Source organism: Panicum virgatum, chromosome 9N, assembly GCF_016808335.1.
Source record: "Panicum virgatum strain AP13 chromosome 9N, P.virgatum_v5, whole genome shotgun sequence".
NCBI lineage: Eukaryota > Viridiplantae > Streptophyta > Magnoliopsida > Poales > Poaceae > Panicum > Panicum virgatum.
Genome location: NC_053153.1, coordinates 15,295,887 through 15,314,186, shown reverse-complemented (window position 1 = coordinate 15,314,186; position 18,300 = coordinate 15,295,887). Strand labels below are relative to the sequence as shown.

Below are 18,300 nucleotides of genomic sequence, written 5' to 3'. Positions count from 1 at the left end.
GGGTTCAACGAGACTTGCTAGCAGTGATGCAAGTGGATCAGCCAGCAGGGAGTCGGGTCATCGCTTTAGTCCATTTGACCTCTCGAGATCTATGGAGAAGAAGTGAGGTAGCGATTAGGTGGAATGACAGCGAAGCCAAGGACATCTACAATGAACAAGAAGTCTCAGAAGAGACAGGCCCAATGCAAGCTGCTGCGGTGCTGCCATTTTCCTGCCGGTAAGGTGGGTGATGCTCGTCGAGAGTGGCGTCATCGGTCATCAGGTGGAAGTCCGGCGTCGAGGACTGAGGACATTTTGACTTCGCGGACAGAGCTAGCGTTGACTCCTTTATGCTTCGTCTTCCGCGGCGAGCGCATGCTGAGCGGAGGGTGCGGCCTGCGCTTCCGGCTTGGAAGGCAGGCGGCGGCGTAAAAGGCCGGAGCCCGGAGGATGAGCCTTGGTTGTTTGGTTTCCTCGAATTCTAGGAAAACAATAGTTTGACCGCTAATTACTATATTAAATAAAGTCAGTTTACAACACTAACTTCAGAATCCCTGCGTTAGGAACTCTGATGAATCTAATGAGATTTTTGACCGCGTGATTAGATGATAATTACTGTAACATCACTGTAGCTGATCATAGATTAATTACCGACATTAGATTCGTCGTGAAAAATTATACTCATTTCTGAATTTTTTTTTGCAAATAAACTTTATTCTAGAATTTATGTATGGAAGTTTTTTTTTCTCGGCTTGCGTACTCTAATCCAAACAAGGCCAAGGCCAAGAGAGACCACCGACCGAACTTAAGAGCCACAAGAAAAAAAAATTGTCCGAGATCGGGGTCTGTATGTAAATCGGGAGTATTTTGTAAACAACCGGATCAATATTAATAATAGCGATGCGAATCAGGGGGTTTATGTAAAGAGTCATTTACCTATATATTCTTATATTAAGTGACCGTGACCTCCATACTCTTAAAAAAAGAATTCGCACATCTATACCCTCGCGTTTAGTTTTGTTTATCTATGTACCCTTCTGGACGAAATGAGTACTAATGGATCCTAACGGAATTCGGAAAAGACAATTTTGCCCTTATGTGAAGGAGGTGTCTCTCATGAGTTTTTTTAACATGTATACTTTTTTGTAAACTTGATGTTAACATGTATACCCTTGTGACTATTTAAACACTTGAGGCGCTGGAAAGGGTGCAGTCCGCCCGTGTATTTTTTTTTGTTTTTTCATTTCAGATATAATGAAAACAAAAAACTTTAGAAATTAAAAAAAATCCCGGGGGCAGATGAGGTCCCACACGGGAAACCCGCGGCGCGGCATCACGAAATCCTCCCGCGCCAGGGCTGGGCAAAATTAACCGAGAACCGAGGACTGAACCGAAAAAACCGAGAACCGAGACCGAAAGAACCGGAACCGAGAATTTCGGTTCTCTGTTCGGTTCCTATTTTCTGGGAACCGAACTTCTCGGTTCGGTTCGGTTCTTTTTCTCGGTTAACCGAGAAACCGGCCCATCACCAATTCAGCCCACTAAGCCCACTAAAACCAAACCCTAGCCAACTCCATGTTCCTCCCACCGTGTCATTCTCTGTTTCTCCTCAGGCCCCCTCCCTCTCCCTTGGTGCCTGGCCCCCTCGAGGCGTCTCCCCGCTACCCTCGGCCCTAGGCGGCGGCCGGCCCCCACCCCACGCCGGGCCCCGCCAGCCCCGCCCTCCCCCAGTCCCTGCCCGCCGCCGAACCCCGCCCACACCAGCGCCTCCACGGCGTGTGGATCCGGCTGGCGCGGCTCCTCCCCGGCGGCGCGACCCCGGCTCTATAAGCTGCCCCGGCGGTGGAGCCTCCTCGGCACTCGGATCCGGTTGGCTTGACCCTGGCTAGGCGGCTGCACGAGCTCCCCCGGCGGCAGATGTGGCCGGCACGGCGGCGGCGGTCCCCGGCACTGGCAGGCACGCAAGAGTGGCCCGCGGGAGTGCACATCGACGGCGGCGGCGGCGACGCATCGGCGGCACATGGCCGCAACCTTCAGGAGGGCGAGGCTCCGTGGATCGACCGATCGACGACGAGCCTCCCAACAGTACCGATCTGCCGGAGGCCTCCACCGGCGGGTGCGTGCGGTTGTGTTTTTTTCTTTTTTTTCTTGCTTTTTCTATTGAACTTTGTAAACCTCGGTTACTTCGGGTATAAACCGGAACCGAACCGAACCGAATTTTCTCGGTTCCCGTCTCTGAAAAGAACCGATCGGTTCCTGTTTCTTGATAACCAAAATTTCGTAAAAACCGAAAAACCGAACCTAACGGTTCGGTTAGAACCGAATGCCCAGCGGGATACCTCGGTGAAGCAGTCACTGCTACAGAAGGTCTTTGTTCCAGGCCATTTGTCCTGATTATCTTTGGGCTTGGGATAAAAGGTGGCTTTTGTCCCGGGTCCAACGACTAGCCGGGACAAAAGGCCCAACCCTTTTATCCCGGGTGGTAACACCAACCGGGACAAAAGGGTCCCTTTTGTCCCGGTTGGTATTACCAACCCGGACAAAAAGCCCCTCCGAGTGATAGTTCAAAAGGAAGTTATTCTATACTGAGTCACATGTATACTTAGATGAGTTTAGGTGAGTTGGTAAGGAAACCATGTGCTAGACAAGAGGTCTTAGGATCGAATCCCGTGGTGTGCAATTTTTTTTTAACGTTAGGCACCTTTTGTCCCGGTTCTGCCATCCGGGACAAAAGCCCTGGAAGCCTTGTCCCGGTTTCAAAACCGGGACAAAAACCAATTTGGAACCGGGACAAAAGGCTGAATCTGTGCTAGTGAGCCGCGGAGGCCGCGGTGCTCCAGCACGGTCTCGATGAAGAAGGCGTTGGCGTCGCTAAGCACGCGCAGGTCGCACCCGAGCGTGGCGGCCGGCACGCGCGGGTCGATGGGCGTCGCGCGCAGCGCCGCGGCGACATCGCCCAGGGTCCTCCCGCGCGCGTGCCGGCCATGTATGGATTATGCAATCGACGACTGAGAGATCCCGGCCCGTGCGGTGGTCCCAGCGGAGCTAGGCCGGCCCGGCCGCCTGAACATGCAAGACCATGCGCGCGCTGGCTAGGCAGGCTAGCAAGTCGGATCGGGAGTCGGGACTGAGCGGTTTTTTTATTTTTTATTTCAGTTTTTTACAAAAATATATTTTTGATTTGGAAATTTACAGAAATATACCCCGGCCGCCCCGCTGGCGGGCGGCCGGGACCTGGCCGCCCGGCTGCCGGGCGGCAGGGGCTAATCTGCAAAAAAAAGAAAAAAAAATTGCGAACAGGTCCCTGGAAACCGGCCGCCCGGCTGGGGGGCGGCCGGCCCCCCCACCCCTATATAAGGGTGTTGGCTGCCCCTCCCCCCTCATTTGCTTTGCTAAAAATCCAGAAAAAAGAAAAGAGAGGGAGGGAGGGAGAGGAGGGGTGAGGGAGAGGCAAAGCGGCGAAGCTCTGTCGGTTTTTCAAGCCGGCGACTTTAGGTAACTAAAATTTTCCACATTTTATTAATAGATTATGTTGTAATTATTTTTTTGAAACAGTAGATTACCAATCAGTTCAAATTTTGTTAGGAGTGATTAGTGGTACATTTAGGTGCATTTACTTATAGTGATTAGCGTTGATATAGTACATTAAGTGTTAGATTTAGTATTAGAAAATACTAGAAAATTGTTAGAGAAGTATTAGAAAATGCAAGATAATATTAGAAAATTGTAGAAAATGTTAGAAAATTGTAGAAAATTATAGAAAATTGTAGAGAATGTTAGAAAATTGTAGAGGATGTTAGAAAATTATAAAAAATTATAGAAACTATTTTGTTGAAACAGTAGATTAGCAATCATTTTAATTATTATTAGGACTGATTAGTGGTACATTTAGGTGTAGTTAATTGTAGTGATTAGCGTTGATATAGTTCATTAGCAATCTAATTAATTAATCTTAAAAATTGCAAGATAATATTAGAAAATTTCTAAAATGTTACAAAATATTAGAAATTATTATTAATGGTTAGAAAATTTTATAAATTATTTATGAAATATAAGGAAATATTATAAATATTTAGATGTGCGTGATTGTATTGTATTGTATTGTTTTGATCTTACGTGGTAGGTATGGCCGGGGTTACTCCTGCGTTGCTGGACCCAACAATAGACTCGAGTCACCGGTCCTTCCTTGCGAAGGTTCAGCACCAAGAACTAAACGTGCTGCGTCCACGTCCACCTGCAGAGTTGGTTGCTGTAAACCCACGATGGGTGCCCAGGTGATATGTCATATATTTTCTGTTTTTATTCGTTATACATTTCGTTATATAATGTATTAACATTTGAGCACTGTATGATGCAGGCTGAGCCAGGCAGGTCTTCTCACAGTGGCTCGTCTTGCTGAGAGTGCTTTGGTGAAGCTAGACAGGTCTCTACTTTCAGCTCTCGTTGACAGATGGAGACCTGAGACACACACGTTCCACCTCCCTCATGGGGAGATGGCACCGACCCTGCAGGACGTTGCGATGCTGCTTGGTCTTCCTATCACCGGAGACGCTGTCGGGCCCCGCGTGGTACCTTCTACGTGGCTGGAGGATCTTGAGGAACGTTTTGCAGGTGTTGCCACCACGATTGATCCTAAAGATTTCAATGAGCACCCACAGTCGAAAGGCCCTTCCAAGTCATTGCTCCTACAGTTTCAGGTACAATTTCGTACAAAACGATGTGTTGATGTATTTTATGGCTTTGAAATAACTCATGTGTTTCTTATTCTCAATGTTCGTACTTCATTGCAGCCGGATCTGTTGGCAGCCGATGCTGATGACTACAGCGTGACTAGATCACTCGAGGCATACCTGCTGTGGTTATTTGGGTACATCCTGTTCAACAACTCACACGGGCACTGTGTGGATAGGGTGCTTCTGCCATACGCACAGGAGATCGCCGATGCAGATGAGGATGCCATACCCTTATATAGTTGGGGTTAAGCAGCTCTTGCATGCACATACCGTGGACTCTGCCAGGCATCATGGCAGAATGATAGGAATGCTGTCTTAACGGGGTGCCCAATTCTGCTACAACTTTGGTCTTACGAGAGGATTGCGATCGGTCGTCCCATGATTGACCAGTCACCGTACACGCCGGATATGTACGGTGACATGGAGGACGACAGACCCACCATGGGGACTCTCTGGTACTCTCGACAGGTATGGACCCGATTAAAATTTATATTCTATGCGTACTATGGTCAGACATTGTTCCCTCAATATCTTTCTTATGGACACATAATTTTTATTTTTGCAGAAAACATGGGCACATGTACAGACCCGGCGGTCTTATCCTGAGTTTGTTGCCGAATTTAATCGATTGACCCCAGAAGACATTGTGTGGGAGCCATACAGTCCTTCGGCTATAGCCGTACGTGCACCGCTTGGGATATCTTCCGTGTGCACACAGGACCAGGTCCTATGGATGACTACTGCAGCTTTGGTGTACAACGTTGCTGTTGAGGCTCACTGCCCGGATAGAGTCATGAGGCAGTTCGGTCGACGCCAGTCTTTCCCTGTGTCTTCAGCGTTGGATCGTGTTCAGCGCCACGATCATAGGTAACAAAAATGTATGAGCACCCATGTACTAATAACGTGAAACTAATTTCTATTTAACGTGCAGTTTATCAAGGGCTGGGCATCCTTTCTCGACAATGTGGGTCACTAGATTACAACCATGGGTGGCTGCGTGGGATGATGCAGACGAGCAGTTGGCTGAGGATACCGGTCCACACACTAAGTCTTCGTTTTGGGCGTACCTGACCCGGTACGAACCGAAAACTCGTTGCCGTTTGACGTATGTTGACATGCATCCACAGCCGCATGTTGCGACTTCGCAGGATCGCTATGCACGACACAGGGATGAGGCATTAGCTGGGGCGGTGAGTAAATATTGACGGCATTTTCGATCTTTTAATATTTGTATACTAAGTTTTTTTGGTTGCAGTTTGAGGCATGCAGGCTGCTTGAATTAGATTGCTCACTGAATGTAATGAAGATTCATGGCGAGTCTACGATGAGCGTGCCGGCACAACTCGAGGCCAGGACCACTTAACGTGATAGAGCCCGAGGTATGCTTCAGGCCTTTGGTACGCGGACGAAGTACGAGGATTCCTACGGATCGTCGCAAGCGTCGACGTCGGTTCCTTGTGGTCCCGCATGGCAGCAGCCTCCCTTATACCACCGACAGGCAGAAGGTATGGTGTGATATTTACCGATCCGTATGTTTATATGCATTATTTAAATACGACTCCACACAGGGTACGGGTACCCCGGTTCTCAGCCCTATGGAGGGCCAGGTGCCTTGCAAGGGGCTCCATTTCATGGAATCCAGTTTACCTCTATGCCACATGCTGGACGGACTTTAGGTAAATATGTGGTGCATAATTTTATTTGCTTATGTTTTATGGTCGAAGGCTCATACGTTATTATTTATACTCAGGATCACAACAGTTCACCGGAGCGGGGCCGTCTTCGTATCACCCTATCCACCACCACCACCTCCTCCAACACACGGTACGTACAATAATTTGTACGGAATTGCATTCACCTTTTGAATGTTACTTAACTTTTTTTTTTGTGATCTGTAGGGTGGTCTGAAGACAACGCCGCGGCCTCCTTGGACGAGTTTACACGGTTGTTTGCTACGCCTGCCCGGGACGATGATCCCAGCTTGCATACACATCTGGCTCAGTTACGCCGTCCTGCCAGAAACGTGGGGCCACCGGAACGTCATAGCTACCCTACAGATCACGTACACGCACAACGTAAAAGAGGTCGGAATGGTAGGGGTCGTTAGTTGTTTGCACTTCTTTCTCTGGCGGCATTATGGACTGTTTCGACTGTTCGGATTATGATTGTTTATGATTGTGGTAGTTTACTTGTCATTTGTTTCTATAGATATTATTGATGTGAACTTGTTATGTTTATGAGTTTCATAATGCTCGTGAAATAATGGAATCTCTTGCGAATTTTTTCCGTGATTTAATGAAGGACAAGTTAGTTGCGGGAGGAGTTAGCGGCCGAGATCCCGCCGACGATGATGACGACTACCGCATACAGAGTAAATTTCGTGACACGCTCGTATAGCTCAAAATAGGGACCATAGTGTATGTATCTGCGAGTACGAGATCACAGGTTGCCACTGCTCAGCACGGCGATCACGGGTTTCGCATATGTCGCATTGCGCGCCTATAAATACTCTGAAGTTTGTGAACTCCCAGCAGCACTCAAACAACAAAACTCATTGTATACCCAATGTCTGGAGATGGGTCTAGCGGAAAGAATTACTACGGTTTTGGGAAAGTAAAAGGGGAAGAAAGGGAGACCCCATAATATGGGAGGTGCCTCTTGGACCTGATTCCTTTCCGGAACCAGTGTTTGAGTTTCCGCCACAGCACAAGAGTGATTTTACCAATGAAACTCCTCTACGACAATACGATAACCGTAGAGAACCGTGGCCAAAATGCAGACATGGTGAGGACTGCTTAGTGCAGATGTGCACCGACGGGATGGGATGGCGGTCGGCGTTTCTTCAAATGCCCACACACATGGGTAATACTCGGTTGTTTTATTTCTTTATCTTCGTTGAGATACCTTACATGAAATTTATTTTGCAGTCTTCAGATGCTCCAGAAAACTGTAGTTTTGCCAGATGGGTCGATCCTGCACCAATTGATTCAGTTCAGGAGTTCATCGAGTACCTCCAGATAAAGATCTTTGATCTGAAATGCAAGGTAAAACATTACGAGGAATTGAGCGAGGGTAACAAAGACGACGATATCACAACTTCGAGCATCCGTTTCTGCAGTAATAATGAAGTGATAAAATTAATCGATAGTCTTGTGTTAGAAGTTCTTATAACCAAAGGTGAGCCCACCCTTATTCCCGGGTCTCTGATCTAGTCATGATCTCATTTGTATATCTAAAACAATTTCCCATCTGTATTCAAAAATCAAGTTGTCAAGCTTTTCGTGGTGGACCGGTTAGAGCATTGAACTCCAAGTCGTTGAAAGTCATGTCCTGACCTGGGTTAAAGCATGGCAACTTCTTAGAGAAAAGTATGTCATTTTAAACTCTATTTAATATAAAAAGTTCATTATTTCCCCCACTAAACTAGACCAAAAGGGTTATATTTTTTTTGGAAGCACAGTGAACTTCAAAAATTCAACAAACTTCCACAGTCACCTTGATAATATTACCATTTTATTAATACTTTCAGGCATGAGAAACTTCAAACATTCTAAAAGAGCAGTCATTATGATCCCCATTCATTCAAAATTGAAATAACAAATTAATCTTGTCACAGAGGAAAAAAAGACAAAGTGTAGGTATATAGAAAAATAAAAATAAAATACTATTCACACGGTTGGTCCTACAATTCGTCTTTTGTAATCTCGTAATAGGATTGAGTTTGTTATTGAAATTGTATACACATGTATATCATACTCTCATCTATGCAGTTATACCTGAGATTTCACTTTAAGAAATTTCAAAACTTTCACATAGAACAGGTAACAAATTTGTACATTTTTGAACTGTTAGGTAGTTCTCAGCCGATATTTCCATGTTTGATTATGCCACAAAACATCAAGTGATCAATGAGTTAAAGGCTTAAAGCACCAGTGTTTTCGCGAAGAAAAAAAAAACAGTGGCTTCCCATATCAAGTGATCAAGGAGATATGGATACAGTATTGTGCCATGTTATCACCAAAACTGTTCAAAGGTGTCATCAGAACAGTGTTCCTTAAACATTGCACTACAATCCACAAGCCATGCCTTATTACAGGTCAATGAAGATACGCAGGCCATCATGAGCTAGCTGTACTGGTATTCCTTCTCTACAATCATACAGGCTTACAGATCAGTCAAAGCATCTACATAAAATTAAAGAGCAATACAAATGTTTCAGAAACTAGGCGCACCTGTGAGACCATTCCGCCAACATCTCGTTTTCTCTGTGGTGTTCAAACTCGTGGTTCATTCCAATCAACATAGCTTTTTTAGGGCAAATCCTTTTGACAGCATCAAGACTCTACAAACATTAGTTAACATTAGGTCATTAGCATGGTATTTTAGAGAAAAATCATTAGATTCCCTGAGATATCTTCACAGGCATGGCCGAAAATGATGCCTGGTTTGAGGCTCTGAGCCATTCTGTTCTAGGCTGATTTTACAAAGATGGGATAACTTCAGATTTATCCACCAAGTTACTATAATTTTTCAGAAAATATCAAAAGGTCCTGAATAATAACCTGAGTGAGAGTTAAATGGCAACTGCGAGCATCTCCCTGTTCACAGAACATGAAGTCTGTATCAGAATGTTAATTATTGTATAGAAGATTCAGGAAAGATTTTTTTATTAGGTGACGAGCATGTAGAGGCTTACCGCCCCATGCAACCTGTTTGTTTCTAGTACAAGGAGATCAAGTTGCCCGGCAGCAGACATTGAAATTGCTGCATGCAAAGATCGCATCGGTTGAGGCTAGGAATTCAATAATTGCTAAAATATGAAGGACTCTTGTGGATGAGAAAAATAATGGTAATATCACTGTTGATGAATCACTGAAGTTCCTCTGTAGATTATGTGTTTTATATTATTCCAAAGATGACATATAGGCTTAGCAAGAACTATTAGACGAATAGCCTGCTAAATTATCTTGATATCCCAGTTTGTAAATATAGTCAATAAATAACCATTCTAAGCTGACTGTTCGAATAGATAGTGATGATGAAGGACTGGATAGTGTACCATGCTCAGTTCTAGGCAGAATTCTTGAGACATCAGATAAATAAGCAACTCTCGCTTTCCTCCCAAATAAGAAGCCTAAACAAACATAGTCCTCTCCATGCATGACCTGAACAGACAATCAAGCGCCATTTCAGAGGAGCACACATATAACTAATTAACTATATCAATGCAGCAGTTCACAATAGTGACTCTTACTGGCAACGGTGAAAACTCGAGCTCTGATGCTACAAATGGCTTGTCAACATCACCCTCAATTATCATCCAATTGAGTTGAGCAGGTCTGGTAAAGTCACCACCTTCCTGCAGGTTCTGTTTCACCAAGTTGGGGAATCTTGCTGCAACACTATAAAAATTAGCGAACAATATTACATGGTATATATGTTGTCCTGACAACAAATATTATATGGACATTGATCGTTTGAAATGGAAGGATTACCTGTCCAGTGTGAATTGGGTTAGAAAAATAGGAACCTGGTCACTATCATTTCTCTGACTACTAGGAAGTGCCACCCAAACATCATCAAGGCCTAAGACAGCATCTGCATGCTCATGAGTTAGAATAATCTGCACCACAAACAACCCCTTTAGTCAGGCCATTGGTGTGGATTGATTATTAGGAATTTCGGTTGTTAAATGATCACAATTGTAAATTCGCCAACAAGATCTCACTGAATCAATGGAAGGAACTTTGTGGTGCAAAAACCACCGTAGAACTTGTTCTCTGAAGGTCTTGCCGACATCAACCAGAATGTACTTGTGAGTTCCATTGTCATGGCAACAATCTATCAAGAGGGAGGTGTTACACCTGAGAGCAAGAGGACATGTTGTAACATAAGCACTTGCGCGGGGGAAAGGAGAATTTAATTTCCTATTGACATATATATGATCCGAGTTCAAGAAAAATTTACTTGCATACTACTCGAAAGTATCTTTCTCATGTACTGGCAAACCCTATATAACAGAATTGGTAAAAACGCTAAAAGATGCTAAGAGTAAGGACAGCCAAAAGGGCCAAAATCCGTTTCAGATGACTGAACGACACTAGAAGGGAAAACTTTTTGGGCGAAAAATCTTACTTGTATTTATTTGAAATTTTCTTGTAATTTGTTTGAATTTAAATGTCCGTTAAATTAATATTTTCCTATATTCTGATGCGCTTGTCGATTTTCAGGGCAGGTCTGTGCGAAACAGGATCGTTTCATTGAAGAGTGGCTGACCAATCCATAGCAGCGCAGCGCGCACCTGTAGTTGGGGTTCCTGTCCGGTGGCAGGGAGAGGGCCGTGGAGCAGACGGCGCATGGCGGCGCGGACGGCTGGATGAGGCACCGCGCGTCGGGGAAGCGCGCCGGAGCAGCCCGTGCCCAGAAAGATCAGCGACGGCGGCGGCGGCGAAGCCCCTGCCGTGGCGCCCCCGGCTGGGCTCGTCGGCGCCGGATCAGGGTCCGTCATCGCTGGAGAGATTCTTGGCTTTGTTGCTGCCCCAGCCCGGTGCTGGTTTGGGTCGTCGGAATTCGAGAGAGGTTCTATTGGTCTGGTTGGTTCTTGGTCCGCGGCTGCTGTCCCTGTCCTCTTTCTTGCCTCGGTTTGAATTATTGGTGTTTGGTGCTGCCAGCCCGGGGGCGGGAAGTGGTTTTCCTTCCGCCTCATTTTGTATTGAGCACAGGCACAGCCGTCTCGCAATCGCAAACGTTATCTTGGTCAACTTGTTCAGGATCATGATTAGCATGGTGTGATAACTGATACTGTTAGCTGAATGGTAAAGATTGCAGTAACTTTGTTTTCTATTCAGCTGATGCATGTTTGCTTACTCGGACAACTGCCTTGATGTTGTTGGTACTCGAGAGAACGTCGAGCGGGTCCTCCTTGTCGTCGCCGGCGGTTTTGTTCTCCTCGTGATCCCGGACGATGGCCGCCGGCGTGCAGGAACGCGCGCCTTTGCTCCTCCCATAGACGACGCTTCATCCGGCTGGCGAGTATGGCGAACAGCTTGACGCCGCGCTCCATCAGCGCCAGGAACGCGTCCCTGTCCTAGAACCGGCTCCCTAGCTGCGATGGCACGCGCCGACGCGTCGCCGGCATCGGTGGGTGCACGCCGACACGGAACGGTTCAGGTTCATCGCCTGCCCAGGCGGCGCCGACGCCACCGTGTGGAGCGGAGGGGCCTGAAGGACCGGACGCGCTGGGTGTTGAGCAGCTCGACGGTGGATGATGCCCAGTCGGCGCCCACGGGGATGGCCAGCCGGGTCATCCGGCTGACGGGGCGCGTCGCTAGCTCGAGGTCCCGCGCCTGCAGGACGCAGCACCCTCCCACGCCGCGTCGCCGCGTCGGCGGACGAGGCGACGATGACAGAGGAGGATCCCGAGGCGGAGCAGCACGAGCTCGCCGTGGTGCCGTGCGGCACGCCGGCACCACGCGAGCAGGAGCCGCGCGGAGCGCAGAGCGGTCGCCCTCGCAACGACCCGGGGGGGGGGGGGGGGGACGGTATTTGAAATAGTGTCCACCCCTAGGCCCTTTTTAGCCGTCGGATCGGAGATGTGCGAGCGTGATTGGGTGCGGATTTCAGTGAGGGTAGAGAGCCATGGACCATGGCGTCGTCGCCTCGCCATGTAGGCGCGGCAGGGCGACAGCTGGACGGCGCCATGGCAGAGGGGGATCAGGCGGCCAGGACGGGTGGACCGGGGGACCAGAGCGTGACGCGGTCGCCGGAGGAGCCCAACTGCCAGGACACATCCCCGCCGGTGGAGGTCGCTGGTAGGTGTCTTCGTGGTCGTGGCCGCCGTCGTGATCTGCAACTCGGCCACACAGCTGCTCATGGGGCTGCCGGGGCCCTTGCTGCGTGCGCCGTGGCGGCGCGCATACCTGGCAGTCGAGGCCGGCCGGGGCGACGCCGCCCATGAGCGTCGCGTTGCCGCTTCCATGGCGCAGGCGCGCGCAACTGCGCTCAGGCGAGCAGCAGGAGGCGTTCGTGCGACGGGCAGGTGTGGATAGCAGGAGAACTCGATGGAACCGGCACCTGCTGGGGATGTAGCCTCGATGGTCTCGCAGGGGTCATGGCCCCATGGATGCGAGAGCATGGCGGCGGCAGGCAGGGCGCGGCGCGCGCGGCCGAGGAGCGGTCACCGATCATCGCAGGCTAAAGCGGGTGGAGTCAAGAATCTGAGACATCGGGAGGAGGGATATACAGGGAGAAATCTACGCCACGCCGCCGCGATGGTGCTCCGAGCCTCCGACGAGCCACGGCGAGCAGCGGAGGTGGCGCCCTGCAATGACCACGGGGCGCACGGTGGTTGGAACAGCGTCCGGGTGGACGCTGTTCTAACCACCGTCCGCCCCCAAGCCTTTTTTAGCCGTCGGATGGGAGATGTGCGAGTAGGATCGGCCTTGGATTTCCGTAAGAGAGCCATGGCCTCAGGCGCGGGGGGCGTAGCCAGAGTCTTTGACATACATGTCATTAATAAAATTGGATGTGCCATACATATCACTAAAAAGTTTGATGGGTCATCTATACCATTGCGCGATTTTTTTTTTGACATACCTGCCACTTTGAACGGAAAGAGGTCTAACAGACACTAACGGAGAGGGAGAAAGACTGGTTTGCCCTTCGCACGACTGGCATGGACGGCGGCGGGTGCGGACGGCAGCGGCAGCGGCGGGCACGGCCTTCCCCGGCGGCAAGCATGGCGTGCGCGGTCAGCGGCGGCGCGGCGGGCACGACCTTCCCGGGCGGCGGGCATGGCGTTCGCGTTGGGCATGGACGGCGGCGGGCAAGGCCTTCCACGGCGGCGGCCACGCGCGGGGCCATGGCGCGGGCGGCGAAGCGCGGCGCGGCCCTCCCCTGCTCTGCCGGCGTGGGGGGCGTGGCGGACACGGCGAGCAAGCGAGCCGGCGGTGCGGTGAGCGGGTGGCGGCGCGGAGGGCAGAGAAGCACGGCGAGCAGGGGAGGGGCGAAGGAGGGGCGCGCGCCCTGCCGGCGGCGGCGCACGGCCGGCAGCGGCGCACGGGCGGGAGTACTCCACGGGCGGAGGCTGCCCGCCGCCGGCCCTCGCGGCCGCCCGCCCCCGCCGGCGGCCCTCGCGGCGGCCGCCGCTGCCCGCCCTCGCGGCCGCCCGCCGCCCGTGCTCGCGGCTTCCTCCTGCCGCCCGCCCCTGCTGCCGCCCGCGCGGCTTCCCACCGGCGCAGCCTCAGCTGCTCTGCTTCGGGGCAGGGTCCTCTGCACCGTGCGCCTCCTCTGCTCCTCTGTTGAACTCATGTGAACTATACACCCAGAGGCACAATGGTCATTTGGATTGGTGGGTCCTATCTGTAAGTCCTCTAACTCTGTTAAGTTCTAACGGAATATGGATGGAATGGCACACATGTCACAGAAAGTTCGTGCGATGGTATAGATGACTCATCCAATTTTTTAGTGGCATGCATGGTACACCCAACTTTCTTAATGGCACGTACGTGAAAGACTCACGGAGCCATAGCGGAGACCGAAGAGCCCAGGCCGGGTGGACCCCGCGAGACGAGAGCGTGACGCGGCCGCAGGAGGAGCCCAACTGCCCCGCCGGTGGAGTTCGCTGGGCAGGTGGCGGCCTCGTCGTCGCATTCGTCAAGAAGAACGGAGCCTCATGCCACCCCTCTGCTTCAGAGTTGCACGGGGTTATCACACACACAGCTCCTAGTCCCACGCCCGCTTCGTCGTCGCCGACGCCGGCGCGCCGCTCTTCTCCTGATGCAAGCCCGCACCTAAGGATTGAAGGATTTACTTGGACTGAAAGCCGATGCCGTGGCCACCTGGCCTAGCAACTGAGGATATCTGTCTGAATCAGGCGAGAAGCTCCATTGATGAGCTGATCTGCTTGTTGAAAGTGTTTGCGAGATATGATGGCTGGTTGGCTGCTAGCAGTCGGGTGCTGGAGATGAAGGGGCAGAAGGACCGTAAAGATTCTATTACCGTTTTTCTTTCCTTTTTTACAAGGCAATAGTCGACTGTGTTTCTTGTTGATTTTATCCTTGTGATAACTAACATAGCGAAACGGGGAGTAGTTCGATCAATCACATTCGTCGCCATTCGAAGGCAAAAATCACCTTCGCCGTCGCGTTGTCACCTGTGTGCGTTGGGACAGTGTTCGCGAGTGGCGACTTGGACGTCGTGATCTGCAACTCGGGCACTCGGCTCATGGGGCTGTGCACGCCGTGGTGACCTTCGCAGTAGCCCTCGCTGCGTGCCTACGTGCGCCGAGGTGGCGCGCATACTTGAAGGCAGTCCAGGGCGGGGTGACGCCCCAGGGCGCAGGCGCGCTGCGCGCAGCGCGGCGCTCCGGCGAGCCGCGGCGTGCAGCTGGAGGCGTTCATGCGACGGCCTGGGGTGGATGGAAGGAGACCTCGGTGGCGCCTGCTGGGGATGTAGCCACGGTGGGCGCGGAGTGGTCACGGAGGCGAGAGCATGGCGCAGCCCCGCAGGCAGGGCGCGGCGCGGCGCACGCGGACAGGAGCGGGGGAGCGGTCGCCGGCCATGACCGGCTAAAGCGGGTGGATAATCTAAGTCCTCGAGAGGAGGGAGATATAGAGAGAAACCTACGCCACGCTGTGGTGCTCCGGCGAGCCGCAGGGAGCAGCGGAGGCCGGAGGCGCCGCTGTGCAACGACCACGGGGTGGACGGTGGTTAAAATACCGTCCGGGTGGACGGTATTTGAAATAGCGTCCACCCCTGGGCCCCTTTAAACGGTCGGATGGGTGATGTGCGGGCGAGATCGGCCGCGGATTTCAGGCAGGCGCGGCAGCAGCTGGGCGCCCGCGCCCTGGCGGATGGCCCGGGCCGGGTGGACCGCGCGAGGCCGCGAGAGCAGAGCGTGCCGCAGCCGGCGGAGGTTCCCGACGAGCAGGCCGGCGGGAGCCCCGCCGGTGGAGATCGCTGGGCAAGTGGCGGCCTCGTCGTCGCATTCGTCGAGAAGGACGGAGCCTCAGGCCACCGGGTCTGCTTCAGAGTTCAGACTTCAGAGTTGCACGGGGTTATCGCACAGCTCCTAGTCCTACGCCAGCTTCGTCGTCGCCGGCGCCGGCGCGCCGCCGCTCATCTCTTGATGTAAGTCTGCAACTGGGGATTGAAGGATTGATCGTGGACTGAAAGCCGATGTGTTGGCCACCTGGCCTAGCAACTGAATATCTGTCTGAATCAGGCCATAATCTCCATTGATGAGCTGATGTGCTTATTGACAGTGTTGCATTGCATATTTCAATAGACAAAGGTGCTTTGGATCCTCCACACTAGATGCAGAAATATAAATCTGTGTGTGGTTGCAAGTTGCAACATCATTTGTGAGATATTCAGGCTGCTAGCGGTCAGGTGCTTGAGATGAATGCTGCGAGGTAGCTAGTAGGGGTAGAAGCAGAAGCAGAACCACCATAAAGATGCTATTGTCTTTTTTTCCTCTCTCTTACAAGGCAATAGTCGACTGTGTTTCTTATTGATATTAGTGCAAGTGCAACGAATGCGCTTCAGAAAGATGTTTAACAAAAACATGTTAATTTAACATGAAGGGTATGCATTTTGTGTAGCAATTGCGGTGCATGGCAATGCATTTGTCACCTTAATCAAGTTTTGGAAGCAGAGCTAAATTTGCAGGTAATAAGAAGAAGTGCAAGTATGAAAGCGCGCTTGAGTTCTTATATAGATGCTCAATGATATGGCACATGAATCACCTTTAATCTATTTTTTTGCACTGTGTTAGTCAAAAAAGACTTTGCACTATTGAGTGGCCTCGCCGTGTTCATTTGGAGACAATTATTTGGAATAATTTGCGCAATCTTGTACAATCTTGGAACACAGAGAGAAAAGAAAAACAAAAAAAAAACCTTTCAATCGATTCCTATAATTTTCCCCCGACGATGCTAATCAATCCTCATCATTGGTCAAGAACAGATTTTTTTTTGAAGAAACTGGTCAAGAACAGATTGCAGCCCAGTCTATCATCGATACAGAGAGAAAAGAAAAACAAAAAAAACCTTTCGATCGATTCCTATAATTTCCCCCCGATGCTAATCGGTCCTCATCATTGATCAAGAACAGATTGCAGCCCAATCTATCATCGAGATGATGAACACATGCACGTAATATAATGACATCACCTCTCGTCTTATCAATCCACCGATGGAATCGTATCCTTCAGGTACAAATCCAGCACGCACCTCACCTCCAATCAATCGCGAGCCGGCGACGCGCGTGGCTACGTCCAAATGCGAGCGACGCAGCCGGACAGGAAGGCGACGAGCCGGCGCGCCGCGCCCGCCACGTACGCGGCGCAGAGGCACGGCGGGTCCGCGGCGCCGCAGCACCCCGGCCACGGCCGCAGCAGGATGCGGCACCGCCGGCGGTGGAGCATCCTCCTCCACAGCCTGCTGAGGCACCCCGGGTCCCGCTGCGGGACGACGATCGCCGACTGGAGGTACGCCGACGCGGCGTGCTTCAGCAGCTGGTTGCGGATGTTGATGTTGGACGCGTCGAAGTCGATCGCCGGCGCGCCGGCGTCGCCGAAGCTGCCGCCGCCGCTCCCGGGCCCGGCCTCGGCGAGCACGTCCCGGAGGCTTGTGTACTCGACGCCGCCGCTGCTCCCGCTGCTGCTCCAGCTCGACGGCCGGGACCGGACGGCGGCGCGCGGCGGCGGCGGGGCCTCATCGTCAGCAAGATCCATGCACGATCCGCCGAGCTTCAAAGCAAATGATGCTTGCGGGAATGGCGGTGATGAAACGATGATAAGCTGGCGGTGTTCGCTTTTGTTTGTGTCAAAGCCTAAGCTTGACGTGGATACGATAAGGATGAAACAGCAAAGATAAGCAGTTCTATAAATGCGCTTATTTTCTGATGGTTGTGCCTGAAAGTAGGGAGTCTAGTTGACCTGGAGAAAGGCGAGGAAATGACACCTGGCAATGAAATTGGCCCTTTGCATGGGAGTTGAAGCAATCAGAGTGGTCAAATGTATCCGATCTAGACGCATTTCTTCTGGTCAAATTTCAAATATAATTGATATTTTGGATGAAAATCGTCAAACTTTAAAAAACTTCGACTAAAGTAACTTTTCAGAGTATTCAGAGTATGTCGGTTTGGCTTGAAGTGTACTTCAATAATCCCTTAAATTTCATTGGGCTGTAAAATACGTTTTAAATAAAAATTAGTGGTCAAAGGCATGCATTTGAAATCATATCAAGTGTTTTTTAACTACGTGAGCCTGCCTGAATCACTTTTGTTTTTGTTCATGCAGTGAAATATAGCTCATCACTTCATCAGCACCATTAGCCAACAGATTACCCTATTGCTAAGATTGCTCCTTTTCTAACCAACTATATGAAGAATCTGTTTTTTTCTATTGGAATTGCTCCTTTTCTAACCAACTATATGAAGAATCTGTTTTTTTCTATTGGAATTGCTCCTTTTCTAACCAACTATATGAAGAATCTGTTTTTTTCTATTGGAATTTCCAGCTTCTTAAAAAATAGTAGCAAAAAAGGAGGGTGGTTAATAGATCGATATCACCAACAAACACAGA

General features: G+C 50.5%; 1 protein-coding gene and 1 pseudogene across 1 annotated transcript; both read right to left on the bottom strand.

Moving 5' to 3' along the window:
- Nucleotides 1-8,659: 8,659 nt before the first annotated feature.
- LOC120687307 lies at nucleotides 8,660-11,562 on the bottom strand (annotated as a pseudogene).
- A 4,925-nt stretch (nucleotides 11,563-16,487) lies between these two features.
- LOC120692489 lies at nucleotides 16,488-17,549 on the bottom strand. The gene has a single exon (XM_039975802.1). It carries the CDS (start codon nucleotides 17,446-17,448, stop codon nucleotides 16,984-16,986), a length of 465 nt encoding a protein of 154 aa, XP_039831736.1. The 5' UTR covers nucleotides 17,449-17,549; the 3' UTR covers nucleotides 16,488-16,983.
- Between the last annotated feature and the right edge of the window lie 751 nt (nucleotides 17,550-18,300).

Coding starts and splice junctions, on each gene's coding strand:
- LOC120692489 (XM_039975802.1), bottom strand. CDS start 17,448: ATGGATCTTGCTGACGATGAGGCCCCGCCGCCGCCGCGCGCCGCCGTC.